Source organism: Dromiciops gliroides, chromosome 1 (assembly GCF_019393635.1).
Source record: "Dromiciops gliroides isolate mDroGli1 chromosome 1, mDroGli1.pri, whole genome shotgun sequence".
Classification (NCBI taxonomy): domain Eukaryota; kingdom Metazoa; phylum Chordata; class Mammalia; order Microbiotheria; family Microbiotheriidae; genus Dromiciops; species Dromiciops gliroides.
Window position 1 is genome coordinate 761,924,936 of NC_057861.1, and position 14,096 is coordinate 761,939,031.

The 14,096-nt window shown below is 51.8% G+C and overlaps 1 protein-coding gene across 15 annotated transcripts in view; it reads right to left on the minus strand.

The window, feature by feature from the left end:
- ARPP21 (cAMP regulated phosphoprotein 21) overlaps positions 1 to 14,096 on the minus strand; it is a 166,734-nt gene that overhangs the window by 69,906 nt on the left and 82,732 nt on the right. For 9 of the 15 annotated variants that reach the window (XM_043979558.1, XM_043979562.1, XM_043979559.1 and 6 more), the window contains 2 exons: positions 5,994 to 6,102; positions 4,009 to 4,110 (listed from right to left, as the gene is read on the minus strand). In XM_043979558.1, coding sequence (XP_043835493.1) covers positions 4,009 to 4,110; positions 5,994 to 6,102 — 211 coding nt within the window. The remainder of the gene's footprint in view (positions 1 to 4,008; positions 4,111 to 5,993; positions 6,103 to 14,096) is intronic. The other 6 variants (XM_043979571.1, XM_043979569.1, XM_043979573.1 and 3 more) reach the window with 1 other exon arrangement.

Below are 14,096 nucleotides of genomic sequence, written 5' to 3' on the forward strand. Positions count from 1 at the left end.
CATGCAGCCACAAGCCTGAGGATCAGAGCCAGCTCGCCTGGAGCCCACGAATACCAATGGAAGGCATCCAATGGGCACCTGGAGCCATTTGCTCAAGAAGGCCCAGTCTCTGTCCTACTGAGCTCTGTCCTTCTGATAGAGATCTAATGGGTGAGGCCGGGAGAGAAGGCTGGCTTCCATCTTGCCTCCTGTGCCCACCCGCCTCTGAGTGGAGCCAGGCTGGGCCCAGCCTCTCCTTTCCTCCCTGCCCACACCACCCATCAGCACCAGGAAGCCAACAGGGGTGGCTTGGCTGGCACTGAGGAAGGCCAAAGGCAAAGGCAGCAAGGAGGGCAGTGAAAGATGGGGCCCAGCACCCCTGTCCCCCAGAGACCTGGATTGGGGAAAGGCCAAGTCATCATCAGGCATGACCAAGACTGGGGAGATGAACCTGTTCATAGCCCGAGCGGGGTTGTGTCCGGAAGCCCCCAATTCCCCCTCGGCAGCGCCCTCTGGTGCCTAATGAGGATGAGAGGCCAGAAGCGCCCTAGGCTCTGGGCCCGGCTGCCTTTGCCCAGGAAGCCTTCCTAGAGCCATCCCTGGCCCCAGGGCCCACCCCCTGCTTCTCTTTTAGTTTTGCTCCCGAGATGCCTGGACCCCAGGGGTGATCCCCGGGCACTCTGGGTCACAGGGTCACAGCACATCGGACATCCCTCGGGGCCCTTTCTCTTTCTTCAGAGGCAACACACACATGCCTTGAGAAGGTGCCTTTTAATTTGCAAAAATGATGTCTTTGTTTCAGCCTTAGGGAGTCTACTGGACCAGAAGAGAAAGAGACCACATGCCCTATTGCGGCTTCCCTCCCTCTGAGGCCATGGCCAGGCCAACCCCCCACAACGTCCCCCCTTTTATTGCTCACATCTCATGAGCTGATGCCATGACCAGTGGGGAGGGTCTATACTGGGTTTGATCAGGGTAACTGCTGCTGGCCATTCCCTTGCCCGCCAAGCTCCGCTTCTCTCATCCCTCCCTCCCCTGTGGCTCCCCGCTGACAGCCACCTTCAGTATGGCCCTGTCTCTCTCATTAGACTGGGAGTTCCCTGAGGGCAGGCATGGCCATGTTTTTGAATGCAGTGACCATCTCCAGCACCCTGACAGGAGCCCGGGCAGCCCTGAGACCAGTGGGGGCTCCAGAAGAGTTAAGATCCACAGCCACGGGAGCCTACACCGGCCCCCAACAAGAGGCCTTCAGGGCCTCTCCGCTGCCCGGAGAAGAGGAAGAAGAAAGGCGTCGGGGCCAGTGGGGGAGGGGTGAATGGGGGCTTCTTGGCTGCACTGCAGTCTGAATGACTCACAGACCTCCACAGCAGAAACTAAGATGGCGTGTTCTCCTCGGCCCCACCCAGCCCAGATGGGAAGCTCCTGCCAGATCAGTTCTAGTCTTGGTTGCTCTGATGTCTAGCAGTGACACCTCACTTCTGGAAACCCTCTTTCAAAGGAGCTGCACTCCCTGTGACCAGCACCACTCAGCTAGTAAGTGTCTGAGGCTGGATCGGAACCCAGGCCTTTCTGATTCCAGGCCCAGAGCTCTGGGCACAGGCCCCCCCTTCCCTGGCTGCCTCCTACAGCTTATATCTTGTGCCATTGGTCTCATGCACCTCCTCCTTTTGAATTCTGAAAAGGCCGGCCAGCCCCTGGCCCATCCCCCTCCCATCTAGGGTGAGCTTTAGGATCTTAGAGGAGGAAGAGACAGGCTTCCTGCTCTGACACCGCAGTGACAGGAGGAAACAAGGGTCATTGTTCTGCAGGAATTGCCAAGTTACCTTGGGCATGTCATGTAGCCATTCATACAAGAGAGGCTCGGTCAGAGCACGCCAGATCATGTGGCTGAAGGCAGAGAGGAGCCACCAAACCACCCCACTGGACTCCCCGACTTGGCGGATGAAGCACCGGAGGCCCAAAGAGGTCACAAAGGTCCCAGGCAGGATCTGAATCCACATCCTCTGACTCCGTGGCCAGTTTTCTCACTGGAATGGGAGCCTCGATGTGCCTCAGTTGCTCCATGTGTCAAACAAAGGGATTGAGCTATCTGGCTTCTAGGTCCTTCCTACCTCCGACTCTGAATCTAGGAGAGCTATCACCCCCCCCCCCCAAGAGGCACTGACAAGTTGTGCTGCCTTCTCTTGCCTGCTCCTCAATGTCACGCGCTGTGATGGAAGGTAAAGAAAGGAAAAGTCATGCTATAAATATCTCGTCATCTGCATAATGATCTTTGCTTTTTGAAAGTGGAAGACTCTGTGATGGGCCACTCGCCCTTCATGAAACACGCTGGTTGGGGGAGACAGAAAAAAGCTGCCTGCCCTCCCCAAAGCCACTGGGTGTGATATGCTTGGGCTCCCCTGCCAGCTTGGACATCAGGCTAGTGAGGGGCCGAATCCCTTCCCTATGGCTTGGTGTGGTCCTGAGGAGGAATGCTGCCTACACCAGTGGGGGCTCGTGCTACTGGCATTCTGTCTAGGCTGAGTACAGACTCTAGTGTCAGCCCCTTACTCCCTTTCTGGGGAAGCTGAGCTTCCTTTTGAACCTTGTACCCACAGGGATGACAGGGGAGTCATTGAGAGGAGTCAGCATCCCACCCTTTGAATTAAGATAATTTCCATCAGGTTGGGAAGGACAGGCCTGGCAAAGGGACGGAGGTGGGGCCGTCCTTCCTGGGCTCTGGTAGAGCCTCTTCTGCAGCCTGACCTGGGGGAAGGCCCCAGAGCCAAAGGACAAGTAGCCCAAGCCTGACAATGACCAGAAAGCAGGTTCTGGCTGCAGCCTCAGGCCCGGGACCACTGAACAACCTCTTCTGAAGCAGAGCTTTCCAAAGGGAAAGACTGAGGCAGCAATGTCCACAACCCCCTCGGGTGCTGCCATAGGGACAGATGAGTCCTTGGTTCTCCCTGAACATCTGGGACAGGGCATGCAGGGCCTGGCATCCACCAGGAAGGAAGGAACCAGCCCCTGGCTCCAGGGACTCTCAAGAGAGGCCTGTGTGAAGGGTCAGTGGTTCTTCACCTGCTAGGGAGGGCACCTGACACTGACCCTGTGATTGGAGCCAACCACGATCACACTTTCAAAGGGTATTGGACAATTGGTTAACATTGAGGCCATGATTCCAAGCATTGGGAAGGGCAAGTGCCTGCTGTCTGTCAATCTGGGGCCTTGGCCTTCATTCCCTAATTTGTAAAATGGAGGGGGTGTACTGGATTTCCTCCGAGTCCTCCTAGTCACAGACCCCAGGATCCCCACCCTGTAAAAATGGGGGACATCGTAGGCAAGGGCATCATTGCTGACCTTTGTCAGTTGTCTTGGGATTCAGAAATCAAAACAAAATGAAAAACATGCTTTCACTCTGTCTCTGTGTCTCTCTGCCTTTGTCTCTCTCTGTGTCTCTGTCTTTGTCTCTGTCTGTCTGTGTCTCTCTCACTCTCTCTCATACACATACACACACCCCACAAAACACCAGAGGCTTTTCCCCCCAAATAATTTCTGAACTGCTAATCCTTCTTTCAGCTAGGAGTTTCTCTCTCTCTCTCTCTCTCTCTCTCTCTCTCTCTCTCTCTCTCTCTCTCTCTCTCTCTCTCTCTCTCTCCAGGTCCATGCTTTCATGGCGCCTAGGCCATCTCTGCAAACACAACCAGCAGGGCCTTCAGCCTGAGCTCCTCTCTTCTTTCTCCTTTCCCTAAAGCCCACCTCATCCCTGATGCCCCTGTCTTTGCCCTCCCTCCTTCCCTCCTTCCCTCCCTCCCCCCTCCTTCCTTCCTTCCTTCCTTCCTTCCTTAATTCCTTCCTTCCTTCCTTCCTTCCTTCCTTCCTTCCTTCCTTCCTTCCTTCCTTCCTTCCTTCCTTCCTTCCTTCCTTCCTTAATTCTTTCCTTCCTTCCTTCCTTCCCTGGCATGGCAGCCCCACCGTCCAGCTCAGGGAAGGACACTGTCTCATGCTGAGAACAATAGAGCTGAAGAGGCAATTAAAACAACTACTCACATCTTGGGCAAATATTCTCTCCCTCACTCTCTGATACTCCTCTTCTCTCTCTTCAATTGATTTACTTCGTCTGTCATCTCTAAATGGATGAATTCTGTTTTGCTGAACAGAAAGAAAAATCAGGAGGGTTACACCAGCAGAGCCGAGAACGGCAGCCGTGAAGTCAAATTCAGCAGAGATTCAGAAATGTCAGCTATGAGCACTGCCGGCCACAAGGAGGAAAGTCCGCCCCGACTATCCCTCTCACAACCCTGAGGGCGGAGGCCCGGGGCAGGTACTTCGTGGGTTGGTGTGTATGTGCATATGTGAGCTGTGTGTGCGCACATGCGTGTGTGCATGTGCTGGGGTGGGGTGGGCGCTGTACAGCCCAGTGACAAGCCCAGAGTCTTGCCAATGCCGCTCTAGACTGGAAGGGCTCACAGCAGCCTTGGTCCCATTTAAAGACCCAGGAGGGAGAGGGGGCAGATTTCTCGTCGTTTAAAGAAGGGAATCCCCCTGGGGGAGCCCACGAGACAACTCAGGGATTGATGAAATGGGGTGAAGAAATAAGGAGTGGAGATGAGTGAATCTACTGCTCTTAACCTCACCAAGAGCTTTATAAGCTCACAGCTAAATCCGTGTCTTAATAGGCTTTTAGCCAGTGGGACCTACATCTGCGCTAGTGAGACCCGAAAACCCAGACGGAAAAGTCGCTGCCTTCTGCGCCTTAACTGGGTCCCCAGAGCTCTTCTCGAGTCTTGGCCCCTATGACTAGATAACAGCCTAGGCTTACATTTCATTTCATTCGTTCATTTGTTCTTTTCGTTCGTTCGTTCGTTCATCCGTTCGTTCGTTCGTTGGTTCATTCATTCATCCATTCACTCACTCATTCATTCGTTTGTTTGTTCATTCAGCACATACTGACGGAGCACCCACTCTGTATGGGGCACTAACTTCATAGCCAGTATGAACTGAGCCGTGATATGGCTGGGGGAAAACATATAGAAATAGTGGGAGACAAGGAAAAATGAGCTCTTATGACAAATCGGAGGTAGAAGTTCACTGAGTAATAAGGGCTGACTGGATCCTCTCAGTGGGAGGCCAAGTTGAGCTATCTAGAGCGAGGCGGGCACGCTATTCCCTTCTGAAGTTCCAATGCCCAAACCAACTTCGAAACCCCATTCGGATGGCTTGAGAGGCGAAGTGTCATCCCCCTGGCTTTGAAATGTCTTCTACAGCGACTCGTCCGTTCCTTTCCCTTCTTCCCCTTGCCCCCACCCCTACATCACGGCCCCCACTCGCTCCCCGGTCTCCAGGACACCCCGGTCAGGAGTCCCTGCCTCTCTGGCAGGTCCCGACGCTCTGCCTCGGCCGCGAGGACTCTGCTAACCGGTCACAAGCAACAACACGCAGAGCGGGGTCTGCCCCAGTTCATGCAAACAGCCAAGATCTAACATCGACGCGGGTGGGGTGGGAAGGGGTGGGGCGTGGCTCGAACATGGAACCGACTCCTCTGGCGGAGACTTATGGGAGAAGGTTGGAAAATCCACCAGGCCTCACCATGACAAGGTTGGCTCTTTCCGGCTATCCCGGGTGACCCTCGTTCGTACTGATGAGCCTGTTCATTTGGTGCTGGAGGACAACGAAAGGACAAGGCTGTAGGGAGCGGAATGACTACCAGAGTTACACAGACATCTCCAAGAAATGCGGCTGATCACGCTGCCCCCCGCGTGGGGAATCGCGCGGACGCCCACCGACCTCCCCCGCATGCAGCAGCAGCAGCAGCGGCAGCAGCAGCAGCAGTGCTGCGTGTGCCAAGCCCCACCCATGCAGCCCCACACAGCGCCATTGGCAACGGCAGAGGGAAGGGCAGGGAGGGCCAGGCCCAGCAGCAGGGGTCTGGGTGGGGGCAGAGGCAGCCACAGAAAACAGCGCAGGAGCGTCAGTCAGCCCACCTGCCCCCACAGCACACGGTTAGCCACTCTCCCTCCCGCTGGAGAACCAACCTGGTTGTCTTCTTTATCAATACTAGAGTTAGCTCGCTTCAAGATAAACCGCTTCTGGGACTCTTCACCTTTGTCATCTTTTAAATGTTCACAGAACCTTTGCTCTGGTCTGCCAGCAAAGGAAAACACACCAATAAAGATATTTTTCCCCCTTTAGAGGCATCGCTTCGTGCCCTCCCCCCGCCGCCCCCCCCCAACACGCACATACCCCATCAGAGGCATGGAGTTCCCACGATCACGGGGCAGGGGCTTTGGCCCCAACTGGCTGCGCCCCAGTCCTACGGGTACCCCGGGCCGACCTGCTCCTGCTTCTCATTGGTAAGGACCCGTCTGCTTGCCTCCAGCCCGGAGCCCGGCCCTGCTCCCCAAGGCTGGACAAAGAAACGCTTTCCCCTGATGCCACTCATGTCTTCCTTCCATTAAGCTGACCTCCACCTTTTTAATTTTAATTGAATTTTAATTAGGCTTGTTCAGGTTTGCCAATGGAGGAATTCAGCTGGACTTCATTAGTATCCTGCCTATTTAAGGAGTCACTTTGAGAGTTCCCTGGGGGCTTCTGGGGATGGTGGGCTGGGATGGACATCAATGGGTATGAAGATAAGCAGTTAGCTGGATGGGGTTGGGGGGAGCCAGTCCAGTGCTTGGCAGAGGGCCACTGCTGCCCTCAGACCAAGTGAACCACTCCCCAGTCTTGGCAGGCAGTTAATTGGGGGATTAAAGGAATTTTATTTAAACAACTTAATGGCCGATTAGCCTGGAAAAAAAATCACCAAGTAGTTGTTGAGGATCGATTAGCCAATTGATTTTAAGTCCCCCTAATCATTCTCATTTCTAGCACTAAAATAGTCTGCTGCTAGATGCCTGGACTCAGGAAGTGGTGCTGTCTGGCCTGGGTCAGTGAGGAGCCTAAGCCATCCCAGGGGCTCTCCCCCAACCTCCAGCCTGGCCAGCCATCCTTTTCCCTTAGTCCGGGACCTTCTCAGGTTTTACAAAGGCCTCCATTGACTGTGACAGCCTCAGCACCTGGAGTATGTGTGTCCCAAAGTATCCCTTATGCATCATTCACTATCCCTCCTTACGCTCTTCCTGTATGCACACAGCAATAACCTCTGCATACACAGAGCAGACATGAAGGTGGCAGCCACCCAGTAATTACCCACTGGCTGACATACATTACTATCCAAATCCACCACAGTTTTTCACAGGGTTTTCTCAGGCATTCTCTGAGCTGAGCATCAGAATAATCCTCTGAGTAGGAAAGCAGAACTATCCCCATTTCCCATATGTACATCAAGTCACAAAGATAATAAACCACTGGATAGACCCCCAGGCTTGGAGTCAGGAAGACTCATCTCCCTGATTTCAAATCTGGCCTCAGCCACTTAGTAGCTGGGTGACTCTGGGTAAGTCACTTGACCCCACTTGCCTCAGTTTTCTCTTCAGTAAAATGAGATGGAGAAGGAAATGGCAAACTACTTGAGTATCTGTGTCAAGAAAATCCCCACATGGGGTCATGGAGAATCAGACCAGACTGAACAGAGGAGTAGGCAAACACCAATCAGCATTCCCAGACTGCCCAGCTTCTTCCAAAGCATGGCTTGCAGGCCACTTGCCACACAAGGCTTTCTCTGATCTCTCCCTGTTGTTGGTTTATTTTTCTTCCCCCTGAAATTGCTCATTCTTAGTTGGGCTCTATGCTGTCTTTGTGGACCATGCCAGCAAATGCTCTTTGAATCCAGGCTTGGTTTTTTCTTCTCTTTTTTAGTCTGTGTATCCCCTGGGCTCAACACTGGCCGCAACGAAATAAATGGAAGTGAAGGAAATGCAGGGAAGGGAAAGACCCCTGTCCCCACTACATGCAGACAATGCAAGTTAAACCGAGGAAGGACAGCCCTTTGAGGATCGGGCTTTTCTAAGCCAGTGACTTCTCCATTGGTGACATTCTTTCCATGTGGGACACTGATGTCTTCATCCTATCTGACTCTTCCTTTCCATACCACTATTGTGGTGAATCACAGAGTCTCAGTGTGGGAGAATGAGCTCCTGGGATATTGTCTGGTCACACCTACACCTGAAGAGGGGCCCCTTCACCTCTATCCTTACTCCTTCCAAAGGCAGTCTGTCCCACATGGGTTCCTTGGCTTTGCCTCTGGTCATCCCGACCCCAGACCACTGGATTTGGTCTGCCCTAACCCAGAATTTCCCTTTTTCAATTAACTCGAGATTGCTTATTGTGCCTCGTAATAGATGAGGAATCACATGATGCAGTGTTATGGCTACTCTCCAAGACTCCTAAACTTGGCCTTCAGCTCCAGCTCAGTGTTTAGGACCCTCCTTCTGCCAGCTCAGACTATGGGTCTGAAGTGGCCTACAGGGCATTGTACTATGAGCAGAGGACTGTTTTTTTCTGTTTTGTAAAGCCTCAGTGTGAAGAGGCAGAGGTAAGGTGTCAGGGGAAGCTTTGGGCCATAGACATCTATCTACACACGCACACACACACACACACACACACACACATACAGACACACACACATACACACACCATGCATACACATACATCATGCCTTAGTGAATAGAACAGAGGAGCTGAAAAGACCCGAGTTCAAATATGGCCTCAAAGGCTCACTAGTTGTCCAACCTTGGACAAATCATTGAATCCTTCTGTTTCTCAGTTTCCTCATCAATAAAAAAGGGACAACACCCACATCGGATTGTTGTAGGGATCAGATGAGCTACAAACCTTAAAATGCTATAAAACGATTGTGATTATGGTCTGGACACAAAGGAGAGCCCTTTTCTCTTGATCCCTTTAAAAGTTCTGAGGAGACAAAGCAAATGTCAGTGTCCCCACTTGGGGAGGCCTCTGGTTACCGGTTTTCTAGAGGAATCGATCCTCTGCCACCAGAACAAAACCAATGTCATTCTTCTATCTTAAAACAAGGACCATTGTTCTCATATCCGCCCTCCCCTTGATTCGTGAATCTCACTCTCCCTTCTGACAGAGCCCATCTTCCCTTCTCTGACTCTGACTTTCAAACATATCTGCCTTCCCTGTGCTCAGTCCTGGGCTGTGGCCATCCACCCACCTTCATCACCTGCATCATTAGGTTCCATTTTCCAACTTGGCTGCCTTGTTTTCCCTTCCCAATTCCTTCTCCCAGATCTGATACCCAAATGATATATGGACAGCTGAGGACTGAGAAGACAAGCCTCCCTCACCACTGGTCCCTTTCAGTCTCTTTCATCCTTCCAGGTTTCTTGGGGCTCAGCAGATTCCCTGTGCAATGGGCCCTTTACCAATTAGGTGAAGCCTCTGGACAATACAGATGATGTTTTTAAATGTGCAAAATAAAAGACATGAGATGGTGAAACAAACCAGTTATATAAAAGGGCAGTTATAAAGATACGGTGGGTTTTTTATAAGTTTAAGGAAGACAGGTTAAGAACTTGGGGAACTGCTATTCTCCAAGTATTCCTGAACCTGGCCCTCAATGTTATCATCTCCAGTTCAGTGTTTGCAACTTTTCCCTACCATCCCCTTATACGGGAAAAGAAAACAGCTGACTCTTTGTCTGAAGCAGCTTAAAGGGCCATTTCCCTATGAGCGAAGACTTGCATTTCTTCCAGGTGTGGTTTCTTGCTATTTCGGAAAGCCTCAATTTAAAGGCAGGGAAGCTTTCGGGGCAAGAACCTGGGGGGAGAAGTGATTTCTCTCTCTCCCCTTTCCCCTCTCCCCTCCTTTCCTTTCCTCTCCTCTTCTCTGTCTCTGTCTCTCTGTCTTTCTCTCCATATGCACACAGTGTATACACACAGACACATGCACACATATATACATGATTTTCACTTGTCAATCTCACCCAAGATTTTTGGGTAGAGTTGACAGGTAACCCACTGATCATCTAATTTCTTCCAAGATACAGAACTGAATCTGGCCAGGACTATCAGGTACCTCTGTTCCTCCTCTTTTACTTAGCTTCTGTTCAATCTCAAACCTTCCTTGGTCATTGGCTCACAGCATCCCATCTCCCAGATGTGCTTCCTCCCTAGCTCTGGACAGAAATCCTCTGCCTCTCCTCCATGCTCTTCCACTATCATTTGGGGTCCTCTGCCCCATCCTTCAGTGAACCACAGCTTATGTTTATATGGTGCCCAAACATTTTTTGGTGGGGCAATGTGGGTTAAGTGACTTGACCAGGGTCACACAGCTAGTAAGTGTCAAGTGTCTGAGGCTGGATTTGAACTCGGGTCCTCCTGAATCCGGGGTTGGTGCTTTATCCACTTTGTCACCTAGATGCCCCTCCAACATTTACAAAGTACTTTACACCCATTATTTCATCAACCAAACACCCAGATAATTTTTCTGTCTCCTGTTGTTAGGGGAGTATTTCATGTTTCCCTCACCCTCTCATTCCCCACATGCTTCTGCTGCCTTCGCTTTCTCTCTTCTTCATCATCGCCAGAATTCACCCTCCATTCTACAACCCAGCCCTGAGGTGGATGGCATCTCCTCCCAGATACAGAGAGAATTTCTGCAGCCATTATTATTCTTGTTCTCCTTGCTGAACTCAGTGTGCCATGGTTAATGATGCTCTCTTCCTCAAGATGTCAGAAGAATTTCTCTCTCCTCTCCCTTCCCTCTAATCTGACCTCCAGCTGAGCAGAGGGCAGCCACTGTGGCATCCATATAGGGCATAACCCTCCCTCTAAAGTGCTTGGCTCTCCCTCTTCTATGTGCTCCCCTCCTCATCAAAGGCTCTGCTATGGTCATCCCTACCATCCCTTCCCCTGCACACAGTGAATACCACACAGTCAAACAGTGGGGAAAGAAGAGAGGAAAGTTGGAGAAGAAGCACTCAGATGCCTCCTGTCTGTTGCAGTTAACAGAGGTTTTAGTCATGGTCTGCCTCCCTGCACACGACAGACGTGCTCCCAACTTTGTGGCTGGAATTGCTGAATATCAAGGCATTTCAAAGTAAGAAGTGGGCTGACCTACTGACTAGGTCCTAGGACCGGGAATGAGAAATGAATTCAAACCCTATCCCAGACCCTCATGAGTTGCATGACCCTTGGCAAGCCATTTATCTTTGGTGCCTCGGTTTCCTCATATGTCAAATGAGGAGGTTAGATTCAACCGTTTCCATAGTTCCTTCTCAGTCTGTGATCATTGTGGAATGTTGAAATAATCCTTAAATAGTCCCTTAAAGCTCTGGGGAACATTAGCAGCTGTGTGTATTCAGGCCTTGGCTGACTCCAGTACTTCCAAGCTGCTTTCCACTTCTGAGGTCCTTTCTGTTTGGGGAAAAATCTTGGCCCCCTCCATGACCTGTTCCGTGGACATGCATTTTCATATGAAGGGTTGTCACCAGCCAGGGCACATCTCTGTGCTTGTCAGGATCAACACCAAGGATACAAAAAGATACCAAATCCTGGTGGGTATTGCTGCTGATTCTCAGGAATGATGTCTAAAGAGGATATAACTTGGCTCCTCTATGGGAAAATAACTCCATCTTCATCTACCCATCTGCAGCAGTGTTCCAATAAACCCTCGGGAATGTAATGCAGAGGCCTTGGCATGCATTTATGAATACATGGCTTCCTTCCTGCCTGGCAGCTCACCCACCCTTCTACGACAGAGCCTGAATGTAGAGGGGGTGGGGTCCTGGCTTCTTCCGAAGGTGATGATCTATCTCTCCAAGGCTTCTTCTCAAACCCTCTGTCTTAACCTCTCAGCTGAGAAGCCAAGGCAACATCGAGTCACTCTCTGGGGCCTTGCTAATCACCCCCTTCAGGACTATTGGAGGAGGAGATGCCCAATGTCACACATGATGTCTCCAGTCACAGTAATGTAATGTCAGTGCATGACCCTGCATCAGAGGAGGTGACCATCTTACTGGGACTCCAGAGGACCCCCTCTGGGGAGGAGGAGCTCACATAGAGCAGCAGTGATGACAGGCTGAGCTTGTCATCAGCCAAACAGATACAACTCTCCATTTCAATGTTCATTCTTCCCAACTGTCTTCCTAGACTCACATCGTTGGCTGCCAAGTCACCAAATAGGACCGTGCCTTTTCCTAGCATCCTTGTGGGGGTCTTCTCTGGGTGCTCCTATCAGAGATGGTGGCGTCTAAGATCTAGAGTAGCCGCTCTGCAGTCTCCTCAGGGAGAGGTTCCATTGGACTCTCCATCACCACTCCTCAGATGCCCTTCATGGGGCTGAAGGCTTGCTTCCCCTAGTGTAAGGCTGGCTGCTGCTTAAGGCCATGATCGCTGTTGGGATTTTCACTGAGCTGGGACCATTCACTGGCCAGCTAGCTCACTCCCCTGAGTCTGCAGCCCATTGCTTTTAGCTGGGGACACGCAGCTGGGAGAAGAGGGCAGCCTGGGGCCTCAGGAGAGTGGAGGAAAGCAATGGGGATTTTTCATTCAGGGGGAGTCTGGTCTGAAAGGGTCAAGGCCCAGATCTTGCCTGACATCTTCACCCCATGGAGACTTGCATGCTCAGCTCTAGGTCCAAAGTCTTCTCCCAGGTCAGGTCTATGGCAGCCAAGGAGCCCCGAGGTCTTAGAACTCAGTTCAGATAGCTTTGCCAGGCCAGACTCACAAAGGGCAGGTTTTCTTTTTCCCCACACACCCTTGGCACAAAAAGTCATCACTTTTGGTATCAGGGGAAGGGGGCTTGGAGGAAGTCTGAGGTCACTTAGCCAACCTCTGCTTCAACTTTCCTATACATAAAATGGGCATAGTGGCTGCTCAGTAGAAATAGTTCAAAAGCAAATCAATGACTCCACGGGAACACTCTTGGTAACAAAGGCTCTGCACACACTGACAGTGCTAGGGAGGCACCCACAGAGCCCAGATGTTAAGACTTTCAGAAACCTGCCACTGCCTCATTCATGGTCAGCTCCTTGTCAGGATAGGGAAGAGAGGGTGAGAGAATTGGAAAAGCTAGCAAAATGCCAAACCCTAATTCCATCCATGGGGTATTTGCCATTGTCAGTCTTCGTTCTGCCTCTTCAGAGGCCCCTGCCTTCTCTGGAGTTGGCATGGGCACTTTGCTTCTCAAGACTAAGAGCACCTCAGTCTTGTCCAGAATATGCTGTGGACTAGAAGTGGGGGAGGGCAGTGAACTCAGAACAGCCCAGTGGCTTCTCCCCCATTTGGCTGAGATGCCTTATCTCCTCATCACAGCTGTAGGAGATACATATACAAAGGGAAAAATAAGGGGGTGAGAAGATCCTCAATCGAGTCAGAACCAGAGATCAACGTGAAAGGAAGAGAGGGTGGAAATCAGCAGCCTTTGGCCCTCGGGTCCCAGATAGCAGCCATCTCAGCCAAAGAAGATGCGGGCACCGCCTGCCTCACCCACCCCCACTCATAGAGGGGAGTGTCAGGGCCCACTGCCAACCCCCGGCCTGGCCAGAGAGTCCACTAGGTCAGTCAGGATGAGGCCTCGTCCATCAGGATTGACTCCACCATTGTTCCCAGAGTCCACCAGGAGAACGTTGCAGGCCCAGGGTTTTGCAGCCCCCCAGACTGTGATGGTTCAGGGGCCCCCAAGTTAGTAGAATATTTATCCCTAATCTGCTGTATTACCCCATGGACAATCACCAACATCAGGATATCTCACTCATTATCTGGGGCCAGTGACCAGCCCTCATTTATCAGAGATAGCTGATGGAGCTAAGCCTCATCTCCCAAACCCTGACCTTTGTGGTAGGGCAACCATCGCAGCCCCTCCACAACAAAGAACAAGAGCCCAGCCTCGACCAACTTCGTCTCCACACTCCCCAGACTGGCATGATTGAGGACAGAGACTGAATTTTCTCTCTGAGTGCTGCCCTCACACCCCTTTCACCTTTTCTGTGCCCCCAGCCCAGGGGATCAATGGGGAGGGGCACCCAGATTCTCTTTGCCACACCTGCCTGAGACTGAAGATCCAAGTCACCAGGAGTAGGTGGGTGAGAAAGAAGACAAAGGAAAAGCAGGAACAGATGACAGCCTCCGTGGGGGAGGCTTGGCAGGGAATTGCTCCCACAGCTTCTCTGGTATTGAAAGCTCCAAAAAGGGGGGAGAGAGCAGAATGGAGGCTCGCCCCCTCAGTTT